Source organism: Doryrhamphus excisus, chromosome 11 (genome assembly GCF_030265055.1).
Source record: "Doryrhamphus excisus isolate RoL2022-K1 chromosome 11, RoL_Dexc_1.0, whole genome shotgun sequence".
In the NCBI taxonomy this organism is placed as follows: domain Eukaryota; kingdom Metazoa; phylum Chordata; class Actinopteri; order Syngnathiformes; family Syngnathidae; genus Doryrhamphus; species Doryrhamphus excisus.
This window is the reverse complement of record NC_080476.1, coordinates 13527463-13546554: the sequence shown is the minus strand read 5'-3', so window position 1 is coordinate 13546554 and position 19092 is coordinate 13527463. Positions and strand designations below refer to the sequence as shown.

Sequence of the window (19092 nt, the reverse complement as noted above, 5' to 3'; positions counted from 1 at the left end):
TTGAAATTACAATGTTTTCAATCTGCTAAAAATCAATAGAAAAATGAAATGGCGGTGAAAAATTATTTTCCATTACTCTAAAATTCCTCTTATTCTACACGGACATGGCTCAAGTCCCAATCTGATGGTCGCTGGTTCGCTTCCTTCCAACACGATTCATTCTCTAGTTTTACATGACAACATTTCAAATGTCAACCTTTCTAATTATTCACACATTTTCAATCATTCAATATTTTTAGGTTCATTTCCCCCTCACCCCCATGTCACAGAGTGAGGAACCTGGAGGTTGCTGGTTCAATCCTCAGACCGATTATAGATTTCAATGCATTCCAGCATTCAACTTTTCCTCATTTTATGTATTTTTTTTGTCATTTTCCAAATGTGGCCTGTGCCCCAAAAAACGACCTGCAGGCCACAAATCCAACATGACAAAAAAAAAAAAAAAAAAACCTAACTACAAATGTTTCAGCAGTAAAGCCCACTTAGGAGTCCACTTAGAAGCGGGTCTCTGCAATGTCATCCATCCGCTTAATTATGACAACATTCCTCTGCCAGCTGGTCTCAATTCCAACCCCCGACTGTGCCGCTCTGTGCGACCTGTGTCATGGAGGTGCATGTGTGCGGCTGGAAGATTTACAACGATGATTATGTCACACGCTAAGAGGCAGAATGTGGGGCCTGCAGTGTTTCAACACAATCGTGGTTCAGTGTATCCAGAAACCAAAGCACAATAACAGCCGACTCAACATTCCCGTCATCAGGAGTGGTAGGGATGCGTACCCAAACTCTGTTTCAGTAAATAAAAGCACCCTCGCCATGGCGGGCTTCAGGTCGTTAACATGTGTGATGTCTTATTTTCTTTTATTATGTCCACTGCAGTGGCTAATAGAAGTGTAAAGGTGACTATAGGGAAGTTAGTTCATGTCTAGAGGTCTCTAATAAAAATATAAAAAAAGTTTCCTATGCTCAAACTATTTATAAACTACATAAAGAATCCTACTTTACATCAATGTGGGAATGTGGAGCAAAAACAAACATATGCTGTCAGCTGAGTGCAGCCCACCACTGTGACGGCTAGCATATGGATGAAAAGCTCAGTGGAACCTCCATAAGCGTCAATGGGGGGGGGGGGCTGGTGGCTTACCGTCTTTATTACTGGTGACAGGAATGTTGTGGACGGTTCGGAGCTTTAAACACGAGCTAGTCAGGACTTGCAGCTCGACCGAGCTTAGCACACATGTCTGGAGGTCTGGAAAAGAAAGCAGAGATGTGCACTTTTTGCCTTTTTTTGCCTTTTTGCCGAAAGCAGAGATGTGCACTTTTTGCCGACTTTTTGCACTTTTTCACCTTTCTTCTGGAGCTTCTGGATGCTTTCCCGCCATTCTGACCTCTCATAATCAGAAGAGAGCAGGAACAGGTAACTCTGCACCAAAGAAGATGCAACACATTTCATATTTAGTTCATATTGACGTTTGTCGCCATCTAGCGGTGAGACGCGAGGACTGCATCCGAGTATTTATTACCTTCCCGTGTTTGTTGTGAATGCGGAAAGGGATGGTGGGGGAATGGAGCAGCAGCCAAGACTCCTGCTCGTTCATCTTCTTCCTCAGACGCTCCACACGGTTCTGACCCCTCGGTGCTTTCTACGGGACAGCAAATTAATAATAATAAAAATAATAAAAAAATAAATAAAATATTAATAATAATAATAATATAATTAGAATAAAAAATATAATAATAATATTATTATTATTATATATTATATTATATTAATTATATATTATTATATATTATATATGATCATATATAATAATATTATAATAATATTATATATATTATGTATTTTTATAATTATTAATATAATAATAATATATTATATTATATTAATTATATTATTATTATATATTATTATTATATATCTAATAATAATATATTGTATATTATATTATATTTATATAATATATTACAATAATATATAATTAATATAATATATATTATTATTTTTTATTATATATATTTTTTATATATTATTATTATTATTATATTAACAATTATAATATAATATATATAATATAATAATATTATTATTATATTATATTATATTACTATTAATAATAATAATAATAATAATTTTATTCACAGATGGGCACTCAAGGACACCAAGTAGCCATAAATAAACACATGACTGAAGTGGCCTCATGTTGATGACGCCATATTGGCCTTTCCCTCTTCTGCGGGAATGTCTGTGGTTAATTGTACGTTATTCATCCTTAAAGGACCCCAAACACACACATCCTGACTGGGAACTGTGAGTCAGAGTCCGTGTGCTATCCGATGGAGCCACCCTGACTAGAAATAGCCGCCCTGAGTGGGAGGCTGTAGCACCATGCAAGTGGGATGACAGGAACTCTCTGCTCCCCGTCACACGTGGTAATAACATCGTTTTTTCCAAAGCACCACTGACGTCACGTTTCCGTCACTAATATAAATAGCCCTTCTGGCACGTGTTCTCTGTGTGTAGCACATAAACACTGAAACACGTCAAATAACACGTATTCCTGCGACTCACCTACAGTAGGTTTCATTTGGTATCTCCATCTTTGCTCATAACGCCCTCAGCCGCAGTAAAGAGCTTACGTTCATGTTCAAGGACCAACACCTTGTCCAAGGCTACAGTAGATCCTGTTATTAGCATGGCTTATAGCAGCTGTCTATATGGAGAAGGTGCTGGGGGTGTCCCTCATAACTGAAGGCCCTGTCTGCAGACATCTTCCTGAGGAATAACCACACTCTTTTGGAACATCCTGTGTGCTCCCCTGATCTAAAGCCGATGGAGAACGAGGACAACTCTGTGGGGACGTGGGGGCAGACCTGGAACACACTGGGGGGCCTTGGAACGCCTTTGTGTCCTTGGTTTTGATCAGCTGATGATCACTTCAATGCATCATATGAGGGCTTCACAAAGAAATTGCAAGAAGTTTCATCCTACAAAGCTAAATGTATGGCCGCCCCGCAGCGACTAGCGTACCTTCTCTTTCTGGATGTCGCTCTTTAAGAGCGAGATCTTGATCTTCATCTCCTCAATCTCGTGCTCGGGGAGGACTTGGATGCTGTGACACGAGTCCGACTCTTCTAGCGTCTGGAAAGTCAGGTCGGCAAGAGGGATGTACCACTTGCACTCGTACTGCTGGTGACGACTGCGGACGGAAGGCAGAGGTCATTATCAGTGACAGTCAATAAGTATTATAAGTAGTATAATACACGCTGCTTCTTCCTACTCCTTTTCAGTTGCTGACTATAAACACAACAGTGCAAAAACGGTGCACGCTCACAGACAGCGTCGCTGGACACATCGTAAAAACATTCATATAGACATCTTCTGTGTCAAGTACACATACGAGACTTGAGTACCATCTAGTGGTTCAAATGTGAATTACACCTCATGACAAGAATGAACACCTGGGCTGTGTTGGAAAGCGCATACTTGGCTACTACTTATACTAAATGTTGAGTATGTATCATCAGATGACTACTCACACTCAAATTACCCAAGATGCAACACAACGTGACGTCATTGTGGAAAAAAAAACGTTAGCTTAACACCGACCAAACGGCGGTGTCAAGCAGGATATATCGCGAGTTGGTTAGCTTCTTGTTTTTCAAAGTAAAAGCATGATTTATCACGATGTTATTTTGTATGAGAAAAGTAAGGGGGGGGTTTATTTTTGTGAAAATAACCGGAAGTACATTGCTCACTTCGGCTAGCTTAAATTTTGCTGAATTCGTCCGAACTAAATTTGGACAAATAAATGAAACACTCGGGATCTAAACGGAGACTTTCTCGCCTGATTTTAAGCAAAATCTCAATAAAGTTATGTATTTAAAGAGGTTAGAGCAGGGGCCTCAAACACACAGCCCGCGGGCCAAATGAGGCCCGCAGGACACTAGTTTGAGGCCCCCGCCTTGATATGAAAGTTTAATGTTAGTGCGGCCCGCGCAAGTTTGATATGGATGCTGTATGGTATCATGTACCCAGAAAAAATTATTACGTTTGATTCATGTTCATGTTAAAGGTTAAATAACTGTTAATAGTTATCCTCCCTATTCGTGTGGAAGTGGTAAGTTTTTGGCTATTTAAGTTTAAAGGAAATAACTTGAAGGCTACCGTTTGGGTCGCTAGCTCTCTAGTTTGCGAGTTAGCATGTGTCTCAAGACCCTGCAGTTGCGCAATATGTTGTAAATAAAAAGAGTATAAATGTGACTATAGTCGTGTTTTGTCATGTCTACAGGGCTCTAATAATGCTTTGTTCATTTTAATCTGAAAAAAATCATTTGTCTACCCACCAACTATATGTGGTTTCTTAAGTTTTTATTATTTGCCCTTTTATTATTATTATTGTATTTATTTATTACTGATTGATTTTCTTTATTCTTGATTTGTTTATTTATTTTTCATCTTATTTTGTGTAGAAAAATAAAAAATAAGATATTTGAGAACAGTGGAATGTTTTATCAGAGCTTTTATTTATAGTTTGTATATTTTTCTGTTTTTAATAAATGCGTTTTTTGTTTTTTTTTTGAAAACCTGATGCGGCCCAGCCTTGCCCAGACCCTAGCTCCTGTGGCCCCCAGGTAAATTGAGTTTGAGACCCCTGGTTTAGACCTTCAGTCTGTCCATTTCGTCTCAGGTAGAAGCGCAATGCATTGTGGGTTATGTAGTACGCTGTAGTGTAGACGCTTTGCATACTGTCTGATAGATTGGGTATGCAGTATGGAGTGTGTATAGTATGGAAGTATGTAGTAGTCAGTATGCCGTGGTCTCCACAATCGATGATGGCGTCAGTCCTAACCGTACGTAGATGGCTCACCCAACAGATGTCTTCTTCATTTTGGCACAGAGGAGCAGGTCGGTGAAGAGGAAGACATGTCGTAGCTTCCTGGAACTCTCCGACACCTCCACCAGGAAGCCGTCCTTCACCAGCTGACGAGCCTACAAAAATAACGACCATCTTATTTGTGCCAAAACACGGCGTGGGCGGGAGCTTTTTCATGACCTCCATATCATTATTTGGACACAATCTGCAAATCGGGCCGCACTCTTCCTCCTCACACGCATACGCACCTCTCCTTTGGGCGTGGTGACGGCGGTCCTGCGGGGGTCGATCTCCTCGTTGATGGAGGACAGGAAGTTCTGAGATATCCGCAGAGCGTCCTGCAGGAGGGGGAAGTCGGGATGGTCCTTTGGCGTGTGTTTGAGCAAATCCTGCAGCACAAGAGGTTACACACACACACAGAAAGAGTAAAAATGAGTTGATGAAGAAAGACCATGTTGTGTTCTTGACCTTGAGTCTGCATTGCCCCCAAAACACAAGATGCGCCATTTTTTTATTGACTGGTGGAGTCATCTGAGGGAAAGCCATTTCCTTCTTGTTGTTCCAGCCGACTTCATCAGTACATGAAGGTGAAAGAAGCTGCCCACGGAATACTGATCAGCCGCCTCCTTCCAAAGTGAGCCCTGCCAACGGGTCTCCTCGCTCGCCGTTTAAAGAAACACTCCTGATGGGGCTGTGTGGGGTAGGCTCTTGCTCCAACGGATGGATGCAAATTGAAGCTTTTATTATTATTATTATTATTATTATTATTCATTCATTTTCTAAAGCTTATCCTCACGAGGGTCGCGGGGGTGCTGGAGCCTATCCCAGCTGTCTTCGGACGAGAGGCGGGGTCCACCCTGGACTGGTGGCCAGCCAATCCCAGGGCACATATAGACAAACAACCATTCACACTCACATTTATACCTATGGACAATTTGGGAGTCGCTAATTAACCTAGCATGTTTTTGGAATGTGGGAGGAAACCGGAGTACCAGGAGTACCCACGCCGAGGGTGGGATTGAACCCGGGTTTCCTAGCTGTGAGGTCTGTGCGCTAGCACAGCCATTATTATAATTATAATAATAATAATAATAATAATAATTATTATTATTATTATTATGACGATTATTATTATGATGATTATTATTATTTATATGATGATGATTATTATTATTTATATGATGATTATTATTATTATTTATATGATGTTTATTATTATTATTTATATGATGTTTATTATTATTATTTATGAGTATGATTATTATTGATTCTGATGATTATTGAATATTATTATTATTGTTATTGTTATATTATGATTATTATCATTATTATTTATATGATTATGATTATGATGATTATTATTATTTATATTATTATGATTTATATTATGATTATTATTATGATTTATATTATGATGATGATGATTATTATTATTATTTAGATTTTATTTGGAGTTTTTGGTGAATTGCTGTATTAATTATAGTTGACACTTGTTTTAATGGCTTGGCTGGTCCTGCAACTACTTATTATTATATATGAAAATCCATGCCCGAAGACAGCTGGGATAGGCTCCAGCACCCCCCGCAACCCTTGTGAGGAAAAAGCGGTAGAAAATGAATGAATGAATGTCTAATTCAACATGTGTGGCCTTTATGCGGGGTAGCGGGTGTTTTTGGCGACACCTAGTGGCCACAAAAATTCATCGAGTTGATCTTGTGGCACAGTTAGGCAACACAAATGTCAGGATACAGAAGATGCCGGATGCTTTTTGCTACCTTCTAATACGCTCCTGCCTTGGAGACTACGGCCATGTTCACACTGAAGGTCAATTAGCATTTTTTGTGTGCAGTAAGGACGTAGCATATGCGTCTGTAAGTAATGTGCAACGATGAGGTGCGGCTTGTCCACAGCAAATACTCACATGAAGAACGAGGGTGCTTCTGGTCACACGGTCGATGGGTTTATACAGGAGAGCTGTGTGGAGACAAGAAGTTGAACATCACACCCAAATCCTCGACCAGCGGGACGTACAGTTGATGGCGACTTTTCAAAGAAAGCAATGTGAAAGATTGATGACGAGATGGACAGATGATGATGATGATGATGGTGCAGGATGCGGGTAGGATGAAGCACAGCCGCTGCTTTGTCAAGCATCACAGGTTTAGGTGAGAACCTCCCACAGAAAGCCGGAAAGAGGAGATAAGAGGAGATGAAGATACAGATGCTCTCTGAAAGTCAACCTTTCACATCCATCGAGCACAAAAGCTGCTTGTGTGTTAGCAGAATTATGGAAATTCCGAACTTGAAAATTGTGACCACGCCCCCATACGACTCATTCCCACCTTGTCTAGTTGCGTTTACGTCTAGTACACGACAATAGTACTTTCCAGAAGAAGCACCGGAGAGGTTAACTGGGTACAACTCAGTATGCAGGGCGGGGCATGGGGTAAGACACGCCCATCAAGACCACTAAACTTGGCTCTTGGAATTCTCTGGGAGATCCAACGCGCTCCCCGTCCAACAAGTCCGAGGGAAGCCTCCTTCACAGGTCCGTGCCATGTGTGTGATGTAAGGATAAAGATGCCATACTATAATATAAAAAATAATATAATAGTAAAATAATATTAAAAAATAATATTACAAAAATATTACAAAAATAATATTTAAAAAATAATATTAAAAAATAATATTAGAAAAAAATAACATAAAAAATAATAGTAGAAAAAAAAATATTTAAAAAATTATAGAAAACTCATAACAAAAAAGCTGAGATGCAGGCTGCTTTTTTTCAAATATTAAAAAAAAGTCGCAGCATATCGATATGGATTGGTTTTAAAAAGTTACAATATTATGATAACAAAGGCAAAATACCATGAGAATAAATAAATAATATTAAGAGACAAAAATGTAATCGAGAAAAGTCAAACTATTCATAACAAAACAGAATAAAACAGCAAAAGAAGCTTAACTTAACTTAAGGAGAAAAGGTTCAATCCCACGAATAACACGCTGGCCACCGACAACACAAATCTCATTCCCGATACCGCGTATCCTCACTGGGTCAGAACGAGGGGGGGTATATGCTGGAGCCTATCCCAGCTGACATCCGGCGAGGGGCGGACTACAGCCTGTCCTGATTGTGGCTCAACCTAACATGATCATGAAAGCACGGCTCAAACCAATCAAACGGTGGCACGAGCACTTTGCACAGTACTTCACAGTTGGTAAAGGTGACATAATACTGCATAATACTGCAGTAATAATACTGCACAAGATGCTGGATTACGTCCATCTCCGCCACAGCATACATTCCCTAATTCTTTGAACGCCAATCACACAGGATGACGAGCACATGACGGCAAGATGAAGACCATGTGGTCCACTTCCAGAAAAAAGGCAGGATAATATCCGAAACACCAGCATCCCTACGGAAAACATCTCCCATCTAACAAGGAGAGAGATGCTGAGGAAAGCAAATCCACCGTCCAATCAATCAACGATCAATCTTCAGGCACAAAAACAAAAAACAACATTGAAAATGTCAATCCGGACGTCTGCGTATTCCCGTATTCCCGTATTCCCATATTCCCGTATTACCATATGTGCAGTTACAACACAGTCTGAGGACCAGAAGCACCTCCATCTCCTCTCGTCACCATGTCCTCCTGCATACTGCCTACTTTTGCAGCCTCGGAGCCGGCCTGTGTGTGTGTGTGTGTGTGTGTGTGTGTGCACGTTCACACATACACCATCTTGCTTTCCAAAGCCGCCGCTGCATGCACAAGCAGCAGGGAGCCGGGGAGCGGAGTCTTGAAACGGGAAAAACACATTCCCGGGCATCACTTACCCTCCATTGAGACGGTTGTGGTACAGTCTTTGGAGTCTTTGGGACCTTTCACCTTCAAGTTCTGGAAGAACAAAAGGACGAATAAGACATTAGAATGAATGACAATGGAATACTAATGAGCTTCTTAACGCTCCTCGGAAGGAGCAAGGATACCTCCGATATCTTCTGGAACTGGCTGTTGGCCTGGTTGCATTTCTCGGCGGTCTCCAGTGCCACCTTGTAGTTGTCCACAAAGGCCTTGTACACCCCCAACTGGCTGGCCTGGGACAATTCACATAAATCAAACATGGGCGCCACCCGGGAATGGGACATTTGGTCTCTATTGGATCACGGAAAAAGGAATGAGCTTGAGGATCGTTAGAAAAAAGAGGCGATGATGCAACTCTATGCAACTCCTATGGACAATTTGGAGTGGCACGGGGAGTTTGCATGTTCTCCCCGTGCATGCGTGGCTTTTCTCCGGGTACTCCGGTTTCCTCCCACATTCCAAAAACATGCTAGGTTAATTAGCCACTCCAAATTGTCCATAGGTATGAATGTGAGTGTGAATGGTTGTTTGTCTATATGTGCCCTGTGATTGGCTGGCTGGCCACCAGTCCAGAGTGTACCCCACCTCTCGCCCCAAGACAGCTGGGATAGGCTCCAGCACCCCCGCGACTCTCGTGAGGATAAGCGATAGAAAATGAATGAATGAATATTATATGTACAGCTGTAGAGCCTTTTTGCATTTGAGTGTTCAGTTACTGTGTGATGATTTTAGCCTTCTATCTAAGACAGTGGTTCCCAAACTTTTGAGATACAATTATTTTCACCGTGAGACTGTGAGTAATAATGGCCGCCGGGGATTTCCAATGGGTTGACAAGTTCATCATGAGTTCCCTTATTTGCTTGTGATCGGCTTCTGCTAAAGAACTAGCTACCAATTCCGAGCAACATAGTATTTAAACGAGTATCGGTGGTTCAGAAGTAAAGGATTAGAACATGACCACGAATTAGCCGCCTTGCTGTAGCAGCTGACACACAGGAAACGAAACGCTCGTCATACGAGAAATGGTACTCACCAGTTTCTGGAAGAGGTGTCCCACCGTGACCTTCTCATCCCACTGTCTGATGTTGGGTAAGAGAGCGTCGTAGAATTCTTTGTGGATCTCGAAGATGTCCTGGATTTTGTAGAAGATGGTCTCGATCTGCTGGATGGTCAGGACGGGCTGGGAGGTGGTGGCTGTGGCCTTCAGGGGACGCATGGGCTGCACACGTTCCAAAGACACACGGTCACACTTGTTTTCATGGCTTGGCTGCTCCTGCAACTACTTATTATTATATTATATTATTTTATTATATAATAGTAATATAATATTATACATATTATATACATATATAATATTTTATATAATATTATATATGAAAATCCATGTCAAATTCAACATGTGCTGCCTTTATGCGGGTGTTTTTGGCGACACCTAGTGGCCACAAAAATTAATTGAATTTAATTGATCTTGTGGCACAAATGGCAGGATACAAAACATGCCAGATGCTTGTGCAAACTCCACAGAGATGGCCGAAAAGAGATGGATGAAAATTGTAAATAGTTAATTGTGTTATAATGGTAAAAATATTATTTTTAATATTATTTTTAATACAAAAATACCACTTTTGTCATGATTTGTCATGACTAAATAACTGGAAACCTAATTAATGTGACTAGAAATGTAATAATTTACCAGCCCTAATTATTATTCATCCCAAATTTGATGAAGAACCTTACTTGATGTTCTACTGGAAAGGAGAAAGGCTTGGTTTGTCTTACCAGCAGCAGAGCCTCCAGCTGGTTGATGTAAATCTCCTCACTGGCCAAGAAACCAGAAAGCACAAGTTTCTTCATCTCCAGTCCTTTTTCAATGTCTCCCTGTGCAACGAAGAGTGCAGTAAGAATGGAATATTACATGGATACGCCATACAATACCGTATATTTACTGTTTTCTGTCAGTTAGCATGAGGGAGCTAAGAATGCATGTAATGGGACACACCTACTTTGACAATAAAGCTTTATAAAAAAAACCTCCATCAACATTGTATCGTGCATATGAATGCAATTTGCCATATTTTGGTCATTTCAAACATTCCCACTTCTTTTCATAGCAGCTTCCGTCAATAGCAGCAGCATCCAGGAAGTGAGCGTCTGTTTACTAATCATGGCATGACTTGATGGCGTAGATGTTTCTCCTGCATGCCGCGTTACCATCGCCGTGATGCCTGCGACAAGACAACGCATCACAACCGTTAACACTAACAAACCCTCCAGTGGTGGGGAAGTGGAAATGGCAGCCTTAGCCAGCGAGACCAGACGGCCCGTGGACCATACCACCACGATATGACCCTGATGGATGGAGCACTTGGTGTGGGTGGTCCATCTAGCTGGGGAAAACCAAACGTGGAACGGGGGGCTAACACTTAACAGATCATTTGGTTGTTTGTTCATAGTCGTTCATAAGTAGGGATGAGATTTTTGGCTCTTTGAGGGGAGCCGGATCTTGGTGAGTCGGTCCTTTCAAAGAGCCGTTCAAAAAAACTGGCTCATTTTTATATTTATTAAGTTTTAAGAAGCCAGTCTGGCTTTAACTCGTTTTATTTTGGAAATAATAATTTTTATATTTTTCATTTTATTTTATTTTTATAATTTAGATATCCCATTATTATTCTGAAATATGGATGATAACATTTTAAAGTCTGATCTGGATTCATTGTAAATATTCCACAGGGTGGTGTTACACCACTGCTGCTCTTTAAGGCAGGAGGCGTTCATGTGTTTCTGTGTTGTTGGGATTTTTTTTTTAATTGTCGCACTCACGTGAACGCACCGTGCACCACGTGGTGTCATGCTATTTGCTAATCTAATAAGCACCGCCCACTGAGCTGCGCTCCTCCCCATGTGAATGGGGAAGAACGGTTCCCATGGTTCATGTTAATGAGCCGTTCAAAAGAACCGGTTCGTTCTTGAACGTCACAACACTATTCATAAGCTACTTCCTGTTTCGGTTGGTGTCCCACCACATTGTTTAGTGGCTAGTGGCGTGAGGAGTCAGTTTTGTGATTGACATTTTTTGGAGGTCGAAATAGGTGTCACCCATTACGTGCATGGTGGGCTCCCGCAAGCTAGCTGTTTAGCTCTCTAGAACGTACAGAAAAGGGAAAGAGGTGCAGTTCAAATATAAATATACCACAAGAGTAATGTACATAGTTTTAAAAGAAAATGACTTGTGAAGAAATATGATGAATCACGGCTCGCTCTCTCACAGTTAAACCTGATAAAGCAAATGTCAGCGCGGTGCTGCACACGTACGACTTATCAGGGGTCAAAGAGCAGATGAATCATTAACAAAGTCCAATCCTGACCATGGTACGGTGGACCGGCCATCGTAAAACGAATGAGCTGTGATGTGGAGGCGTTATCATCCATTTATAAACAACCCTGCCAATATTCTCCTCATGTGTCGGCTTTGAGGTGCGATACAAGTCATACGATGACGTAGCGCTTGTACGTCCCTCTAAAGCAGGGGTCTCAAACTCAATTTGGGCAAGGCTGGGCCGCATCAGGTTTTCCAAAAAAAAACCAAACGCATTTATTAAAAACTGAAAAATATACAAACTTTTTCAGTTCTTTGGTTCCAATTTTCTACAATAAAAGCTCTGATAAAACATTCCACTGTTCTCAAATATCTTAATTTTTATTTTTCTACACAAAATAAGATGAAAAATAAATAAACAAATCAAGCATAAAGAAAATCAATCGGTAATAAATAAATATAATAATAATGATAATAAAACAGCAAATAATAAAAACTTAAGAAACCACATATAGTTGGTGGGTAGACAAATGATTTTTTTCAGATTAAAATGAACAAAGCATTATTAGAGCCCTGTAGACATGACAAAACACGACTATAGTCACATTTATACTCTTTTTATTTACAACATATTGCGCAACTGCAGGGTCTTGAGACACATGCTAACTCGCAAACTAGAGAGCTAGCGACCTAAACGGTAGCCTTCAAGTTATTTCCTTTCAACTTAAATAGCCAAAAACTTACCACTTCCACACGGATAGGGAGGATAACTATTAACAGTTATTTAACCTTTAACATGAACATGAATCAAACGTAATAATTTTTTCTGGGTACATGATACCATACAGTATCCATATCAAACAAACTTTCATATCAAGGCGGGGGCCTCAAACTAGTGTCCTGCGGGCCACATTTGGCGTGTTTGAGACCCCTGCTCTAAAGCGTCACCAGAGTTGAAATGCCGTGAAACAAAATGGAATTGAGCACTCCACCACAGCCACGTTGACGTCGCTTTCTCTCGTCTGCCAAATGGTTAGCGGCGGCCGCAAGGCCGTACACACAGGAAGTGAAAACAACATGACTGAAAATAACTAGATAGGAGAGCTCTAGTCTACCTATAGTAGCTTAGGACGCTCATCTGGTCTTCGAGTATAAACGTCTGCTCAGTGGAGAAGCGGAAAGTCGTGAGTCAGCAACTAAAAGTGCAACCACTCTCGTTGCTGTCGCTGACTGCAAAGATCAGAAGAACCAGGACTGAGTTCTGTCACTCGCACACGGTGATGTCATTCCACTTCTAATCTTATCACCTTCTCCTCAACTACTGGCCTGGGACCCAAACTGCACTCTTGCAGGAACATGTTCTCCAGACGAGGGAAAGAACTAGAACAGGACTTGATATAAACTGCCATCACAAACTAACATCTCCCACCAAAAGAGACCAGCAGGATGAGAAAAAGCAGGAAATATTTGTTTTTTCCAGCCAACGGTGCGAGTACGTTCCCTCGGCCGCACAAAGAGAGGCAGTGTGTGCCGAGGAGCAGATGGATCCATCAGCGCTTTTCCAGGACAACCCTTCAAAAGGCCACACGCAGGAGCCCTTTCCGAGGCCCACGCTGCAGCCACGCGAGTCCACGCCGCTACACGTCAGCCGTCATCGGTAACTGCACGTAAACGTCACACATGTGCGTGTGTGTTCATGTGTTCCCGCATCCGGGCCGTCTCACCTTGAACTGCCTGTGTACCGGAGTGATGGGCTCCACTTCCCCATCTTCATAGTCAAACACCTCCTCCTCCAGCACCCTGTCCAGATAGCACAGCACCTCCTCCTCGTCCTCCTCCATGTCCCTGTCCTCCTCTCCTACGCCTCCTCTCTTCCTGCCTGTGTTTGCCTTCAACGGGGCCTGCCCGGACACATCAGCGTTTTTCACTCCGAGCAAGTCGTCTGGACGCCGAGAGTGAAAGACAAACCGCCCCGCCTACTTAACCCCGCCCCCTTCCTCTGCTGGGCTTCCTGGTGTGTGTCAGTGTATTTTCTATGTGTGTGTGTGTGTGGGGGGGGGGGGGGGGGGGGGGTGCTTCTGCTTCACTTTGGTCGATGAAAACTGCCCTCCTTCCACATCCACCCCCCCCCCCCTCACTTCCTTGAAGGCAACAGGGGGGGAGGCGGGGGGTCAGTCTTTAGTGCCTTCGTGCAAAAAGTCTCCCCCTCATCATGCTAGCATACAGCTTCAGATTGTGCTCATTTACCACACGCGCCACTTTACCCTTTTACAGGAAGCGACATCCACTTATTGCTCTGCCCACCCCCCCCATATAGATTACCCCCACCCCCTCTCGTTCTTCGGTGGGTCCCAAACCTCGTTTGCAGATCATTTGTGCAATCTAATGTTGCAAAAGCTGGAGGCCAGTTCTGCTCCACGCCGGTCTACAATGTTTACGTCACACGTTGAGATGTTGCAAAAACCCAAGGCCAGTTCTGCTCCCACGCGTGTTTAGGTTGGACGCGGAAAGTTACGTGTGTGGTTGTTTACTGGCGTACGTCCACGGCTGCCACTGCAACGACATCATTTCGAATGACAGCTTCCTGCTGGATCAGCGAGAAGCACTTCCCCTTTGCTGTGCTTATGGTTCTCTGTAGACCACATCAGACCCGGCTGGCCCTTTAGGCGACAGGCATCCCTCGTTTATTGCAGCTCATCGGCTCTAGACCCGACCGGGACTACTGAATTGACATTCATATATAAATATAAAATATTTTCATCATTAGAGAATAGAATACTTGTTTAGAACCTTTTAAACTCTAAACATTATTTCTCTAGATGAGAACTAGCGCTCCTCTTTACAATTGTATTACCCAAAATAGGAAACTATATATATATATATTTATAGGAAAATAAGACATATAAGGTAGGCTCACACATAAATTAAGAGCGTTATAGTTTTACTTCCAGTTTCTGTACAGTACTTCCTGTGTTGACTAATGTCTCAATGTAACATTACTGACACCTAGTGGCCAGTGTACAATACTACAATGCATCTTCTCAATGTCAGATATTTTTGTGTTTTTGTTTATTTAGCTTTGTTTATGCTTGAAGTGCTTAAATTAAGCAAAAATATGTAATAATTTTATTAGGATGAATTCACTTTTTCTTGATTTTTTTTCCCATTTTGTGCATAATATTGCCGCTTTGTTCTTGTACATTCGTATTCTAATATCATCCATCCGTCCATCTTCCATGCCGCTTATCCTCACTCGGGTCGCGGGTATGCTGGAGCCTATCCCAGCTGACTCGTATTTATAGAATGTGACAAGGGCCTATAAAAAACAGCTGCACACAGGAAATGGCCACCGGGCCGCACTTTGGACACCCACTGTGGAAATGATTTTGTATTCATGTGTTATCTGTTCACCGTACGCCATATAAAAAATGTCGCCAAGGCCGCCACTTTGGGCTCTGTGCCAGATCATAAAACTACTGTGCTCCAAGGTTCAAAAAGAGATTGGAAGTGAAGAGTGTCCTACCCCAATTCGCCAGCAGATGGAGACAAAGTCATTACCAGGCATATGCAGCACCAATGGAACAGGCCATCTGTTCATTGTCTTCACATTCACCCAGGAATATTGGAATCAAACCCCCCTAAGGCTGTTGATATGTCAGGCACTGTCTTCTGGAGGTGAAGTCAAGTCTTCCCCCGTCATTGTGTGGCCAACTGAGCCTGACGGAAACCTTTCAGTTTAATTAGCTAATTAGAGTGTGACCGCATGACTTTCCAAAATTCTACTTTTTCTTTATAGATTGTCATTTTAAAAAATCCCTGGCATGTCAAGGTAGAATAAGAGCGTGGAGATGGCCTTCAAGTGTGTACTGAAAAAGAAAGGATGCAACTTTGCCCCTTTGATATTTTGTAGCGCAACACATTCAAATATGCTGAGAAGTTCAAGAAATCTCAAGAAAAAAGCTGCATCTTTGCTTTGTCATATCGATGAAAAACAAATATTAGTATGAAACACTCTTTGCTCTCTTTTGTTTGTTTGGGGGTTTTTTTGCAGTTTTTTTTCCAAATATTTAAACTTTCCAGTGAATATTTTTGTAATATATGTTATAACTTCCCCCCAAAATTAATTTATTTTGATTGGTTTGTTTCGACTTTTAAAACTAATGTATTTTTCTTTAATATTTCAACTCCATATATATATTTTTTTCTACTTTTAGAATATACTGCGGCCCAATAAACAAAGATCTGAAGGCCACTAACGGCCTCCGAGCCAGACTTTGGACACCCCTGCTGTGTATACTTGACCCCCTCCCCACCGAATGAGGCATCCATCCCCATCTGGATGACAGGTGATTTACGGCCCCCTCTGAATGAGCCATGAGCTAATGTAGCTGGTGGCTAACGTTTACAGGAAGAAGCTACCAGCTCGCCGGCAGATACCCGGTCATCCCACTCCCTGACTGTGATGGCGGTACGTATCGGGCGTGCATGCGTGTGCTCTCCTACCCCGGGGGGGAGGCCTTCTGGTGGCGTGGGGGAGACCATTTCTCCGTGTGGTCCTTGAGGCGTGCACAGCTGGGGCGACATGGTCGGGGATTCATCTATATAGGGCAGCGTCTCCGAGCCATCTTGACACTTGCCGTCCTCCGGCCCGTCCCCCTCGTAGCCATCTGTGTTGTAGTTAAAATCTGGCGGAGAGAACACAGTAGCACGGTTAGTTTCTCACAATGAAGGAAAGAAACATAGAACAGGAAGTAAAGTGTGTCAGATCAATCACTGTGTTCTCGCACAATCGCTGCGAAAAAAACGGGCTTTGCTACACATCTTAAACAAGCAAATTAAGTGGTGATACTTTTGAAAAGGGGGGGTACAGCATTAAAACAAATATTGGATCAAGCCTCTCTATCCCACATCCATATACTGACGTGCAAATAGTCACTGCTAGCATCCACAGAGCTGCGCTGCCTTGCTCAGCATCTTCTCTAAGGAGGACAAAGATTACATCATACCCTGCAGCCTGCCAACGCGGCTTCAGCTGCTGTGAAAATCTCAGTGGAAGGGGCTCTGTGGTCGTGTTGCAAGTGTTCCGTGCGACACCATTCTTGGTTCTGGGAGTCGAACCTTCTCATTTCACAGCACTGATTCTCAACCGGTGAGAATAATAATACATACCATCTATTAATACACTTTCATAAAAAATATATTTATTTTCTGTGTTTTGTATTGAGGCGTGGACTCCTACAGAGCAGCTACACACCACAGAAAGCTTTCTAGATCTGACAGAATCTGCACCTCTTCCTGCAGTGTTTCCACGGACTTACTGCTTCCGACCCAAACGGTCTTGATTACTTTACTCCACCCACGGCCTTCCGCTAGGTACGCCCACTCCACTGTGATTGGTCATACTCCCAAGCGCTCCCGAGGACGTCCGGATAGATATGTAATGGTAATGCTAATGGTTTTATTTCATTTCATACAATTGAATGCATCCCATAATCAGTTCCCAGTTCCACATGTCCAAAAGGAGTAGAAAGAAGCAAAGCTTATTAAATCCTACCCCTCCATCTGGTAACATTATGTTGTTCATATTTGGTGTCTATTCTATCTATTTATTCTCCACATTATTATTATTATTATTATTATTATTATTATTATTATTATTATTATTATTATTTATTATTACTTATCTTCTTTTGTGTCTGTTATTATATGGGAGCCAGGCAACGACATTTCGTTGGCAATTTCACTACTGTGTTTTTGTGCAATGACAATAAAGGGAGTCTATCTATCTGGTACTTTTACAATCAGTAACTGTTACATTTGTTCACTCCCTGCTTTCCTAATGTAATTTAAGTTATTTATTTGTTATTATTTTTTTATTTTTTAAAAGTTTTTTTTTATTTGTTATTTATTTATTTATTATTTTGATATTTATATATTTGTGTTTGTTATTTATTTATTAATTTGTTATTTATTTATTAAAATGTCTTAATTTTTTAATTTGTTATTTATTTATTTATTATTTTGATATTTATATATTTGTTTGTTTGTTATTTATTTATTAATTTGTTATTTATTTATTTATTAAAATTTCTTATTATTTTTTTAATTTGTTATTTATTTATTTATTATTTTGATATTTATATATTTGTTTGTTATTTGTTTGTTATTTATTAATTTGTTATTTATTCATTTATTTGTTATTTATTTATTTTTTAATTTTAATTTGTAATTTGTAATTTGAATTTTAATTAATTTTAATCCAAAACTTCTTTCAGGCCTCACTTCCAAATGTACCTCATTATCCGATGGACTTAGTCCACGTGATCATGGCAGCGTGTGTTGACGTGCTTAGCAAGGAGCGGGAGTGATGTCAGCCGTGTAGCAGTAAAAAGATGTTGCAGATGAGTGCAAAACTTGTCATGCACGAGTTTATCGTGCCAAAGTCAAACAAAACAGGTAAAAGCTTCAAGTAGCCTCGACTCGTCTGGAGCTGAGCCCACTAGTGGCATTGTGCGATGTTTTTCTATGCGGCTGTGTGTGCGCTGAATGTGTAACATGTGCCGTTTTACACGTCACCGTCACAAGCCCATCAATCATGAGGCGGCACCGGGGGAAATGAAAAGCCTTTATGAAGTTCGAACTCCAATCGCCATGGTTCAGTATTTCAACAGCTGTAATATGATATGAGACTCTGAGGCAATGTTGCACCATTTTGGAGCTGAATAAAAAAAAAACTTTGGAAGGAGAAACGGGGAGATTCAGAGAATAGCTTGAAGCTAAAAAAAAAAAAAAAAAAAAACCTCATCTGCAAACTGCAGCTTCAGCTCCTCCTAATGAGGCTTGAGGGAAGTACAAATAAAGCTCTTACACAGACTTTGCTGCTTTATTCAGCTTTTTCCTGCATTTTATGTCCTCTGAAGCAGACTTGTGAATCACCGGGTGTCCAAACATCTGTCGGGTCAGGAAAACACACACTCACAAGCCGCAGGCGGGCCAACAAAAAGGGCAGCAGATTGTATGCCCCTTA

General features: G+C 41.3%; 1 protein-coding gene across 4 annotated transcripts in view; it reads right to left on the bottom strand.

Moving 5' to 3' along the window:
- Positions 1-19092, bottom strand: part of abr (ABR activator of RhoGEF and GTPase) — a 78013-nt gene that overhangs the window by 34942 nt on the left and 23979 nt on the right. For 2 of the 4 annotated variants that reach the window (XM_058086229.1, XM_058086231.1), the window contains exons 2-14: positions 16569-16750; positions 13790-13966; positions 10529-10627; positions 9783-9968; positions 8875-8982; positions 8722-8782; positions 6796-6848; positions 5123-5263; positions 4869-4990; positions 3029-3197; positions 1524-1643; positions 1348-1423; positions 1145-1249 (exon numbers count right to left, since the gene is read on the bottom strand). In XM_058086229.1, the coding sequence (XP_057942212.1) occupies positions 1145-1249; positions 1348-1423; positions 1524-1643; positions 3029-3197; positions 4869-4990; positions 5123-5263; positions 6796-6848; positions 8722-8782; positions 8875-8982; positions 9783-9968; positions 10529-10627; positions 13790-13966; positions 16569-16750 (1599 nt within the window). The remainder of the gene's footprint in view (positions 1-1144; positions 1250-1347; positions 1424-1523; positions 1644-3028; positions 3198-4868; positions 4991-5122; positions 5264-6795; positions 6849-8721; positions 8783-8874; positions 8983-9782; positions 9969-10528; positions 10628-13789; positions 13967-16568; positions 16751-19092) is intronic. The other 2 variants (XM_058086230.1, XM_058086232.1) reach the window with 1 other exon arrangement.